The 1,942-nt window shown below is 46.2% G+C and overlaps 1 protein-coding gene across 2 annotated transcripts in view; it reads left to right on the plus strand.

Annotated features, from left to right (window-relative positions):
- Positions 1-409, plus strand: part of LSM6 (LSM6 homolog, U6 small nuclear RNA and mRNA degradation associated) — a 14,314-nt gene extending 13,905 nt beyond the window's left edge. For both annotated transcript variants that reach the window (XM_047717577.1, XM_047717576.1), the window contains one exon: positions 157-409. In XM_047717577.1, the coding sequence (XP_047573533.1) occupies positions 157-191 (35 nt within the window). In that variant the 3' untranslated portion in view covers positions 192-409. The remainder of the gene's footprint in view (positions 1-156) is intronic.
- The last annotated feature ends 1,533 nt before the right edge of the window (positions 410-1,942 follow it).

The raw sequence follows: 1,942 nt of genomic DNA on the forward strand, positions 1-1,942 counted from the left end.
ATCTAGTTTTTTTAGTAGTCCTAGAATTTATTGTGTGGTATGGAAATTCCTTTTCACTTTGTAGAGATGTTAGGCCTAAATCTATTTGCTTTTACAGCTTGCTATTGTGATTTTTTAAGCAGTGTTTTTCAATGTATTTATTTTTTTCCTTGCCAGTATTGTATATAAGTACACAGAAGAGAAGGATGTGAAGACACCAAGAGGACAATACTTTTCATACTTGGATATATTTTTTTATGAGGTGTTTTTTGTTTTTTGTTTTTTGTGACTTATCCTGTTTTATAATAGTTGGTGATTTCACTGACATGCAAGTGAGAGAAGTGCACAGAATCGTGGATGTAGTCGTAAAGAGCTTCCTCCATATTTAAGTTCCAGGCATTTTCTTTTCCTGCTGTGTCAGCATGCAGAATGCAAAAGAATAAAAAAAAAAAAAAGAAGAAAAAGAAAGTAAATCTGTTTCTCTGTATATGATTTTTAACTCAAGTGTCAAGCAGTGTCACTTGGTTGGATTTGCTTTACTCGCTTGTCTGATGAAAGGATGCGTATGATGATCCTTAAACCATTTTAGACCTGTCCTCCTTTGTCCCATCTTCTTCAGCTTGCCACATGAAGCGCTCGAGGAGAGGCATTCTGCAGAGGCATCTGGTTTCGGTCTGAGGCGGAAAAGGGTTTATGAGTTTAGAAGTTCAGCCTCTGATCCTGCTGTCACCTGGGTAGAAAATAGAGCTGGGGATCTAACGGTGGCACTTCCACAAAGGGAGCAGGGATGTGCATGGAGTTGGGGAGAAACTCCGAAGGTTAGCCATATTCGGGTTCACCCAGAGCGAGGTCAGTCTGCAGTGGCCTTGCACCTCCTGCGTGGGTGGACTTGTTGGATTTTCTTGCCTTCTCTCGGGAGCCTGGGCATGGGTGTCATTCTCTGATGTTTACGCAGCCCAGAACGGGAGGAGCCAGTCCCGCGCACACAGCTGTCTGTCTGGCCGTCGTTCAGGTTCAAGCAAAGCCTGGACTTTGTAAACTTCCTCAGGTTCCAGTTGCTTCACTGTGACTGGGGGAGAATTTCTCCTTACCCCCCTGCTCAGGGAGGCGCTCCTGGGCAGCCTTTTTCGAATCTGAGCCACATTAGAGTCTGATGTTGTCCAGGAGCACAGCACTGAGCGTTCACGTTGCTTGGCACAAGGAGGCTGCTCTGCGTTCTGTGACTCCTGCTGAGAGGGTTTTCATGGTTTGTTAATGAGCTTTCCACAGCCCTGCTTCCTTTGAGCAGTTTATAGTCTCTAGGAACAAGAGACGTATCTGGGCACTGAGGTTGAATGAATGCTGGACCGTTGTGTGAACATCAGACTGGCCTTTCTCCTCTCTCCCTCCCCAAGCACGACAGCGTTCCTGGTCCAGGAGCCTGTGGCGTGATTTTTCAACAGTCACCTGGTTGAAGGTTGTGGGGGCAGGACAGGGAAGGAGGGAGGAGAGGGGTGGTGCTGGTTCTGGACAAGGATCTGTGGTATTTTGTCTGGTTTTATTTTAAAAGATCAGAATAATTGGAAACAATTATTTTTTAAGAACTCAGGAAAGGTGAACAGAAACATCTCACAAGGTTTTACTTATGGGCACACCAAAAAGAAAACACTATGTGCTACGCTTCAATAATTTATCACTTCTTGACAGGGGCTTGAAAAGGGTTCAGTTGGTAAGTACAAATCACCAGGACAACTTTTTCTCCCAGATGATGTATCCATCACAAACAACCCCCAGATCTCAGTGGTTTGAAACAGCAAACGATTCTCCTCTCCGTCTGCAAGGGCCGGGCGGCGGTGGTGGGGGAGCTGCTGCTTGTGGTCACCCAGACACTCCGACTGGGGGAGGCAATACCTTGTGTCGCGGCTATCTCTGTGTGACTCAAGGCTTGGGGCCACCGGGGAAGAGCAGAAACAGTCCTGCCCAG

The sequence above is a fragment of the Lutra lutra genome, chromosome 2 (assembly GCF_902655055.1).
Source record: "Lutra lutra chromosome 2, mLutLut1.2, whole genome shotgun sequence".
Classification (NCBI taxonomy): Eukaryota; Metazoa; Chordata; class Mammalia; order Carnivora; family Mustelidae; genus Lutra; species Lutra lutra.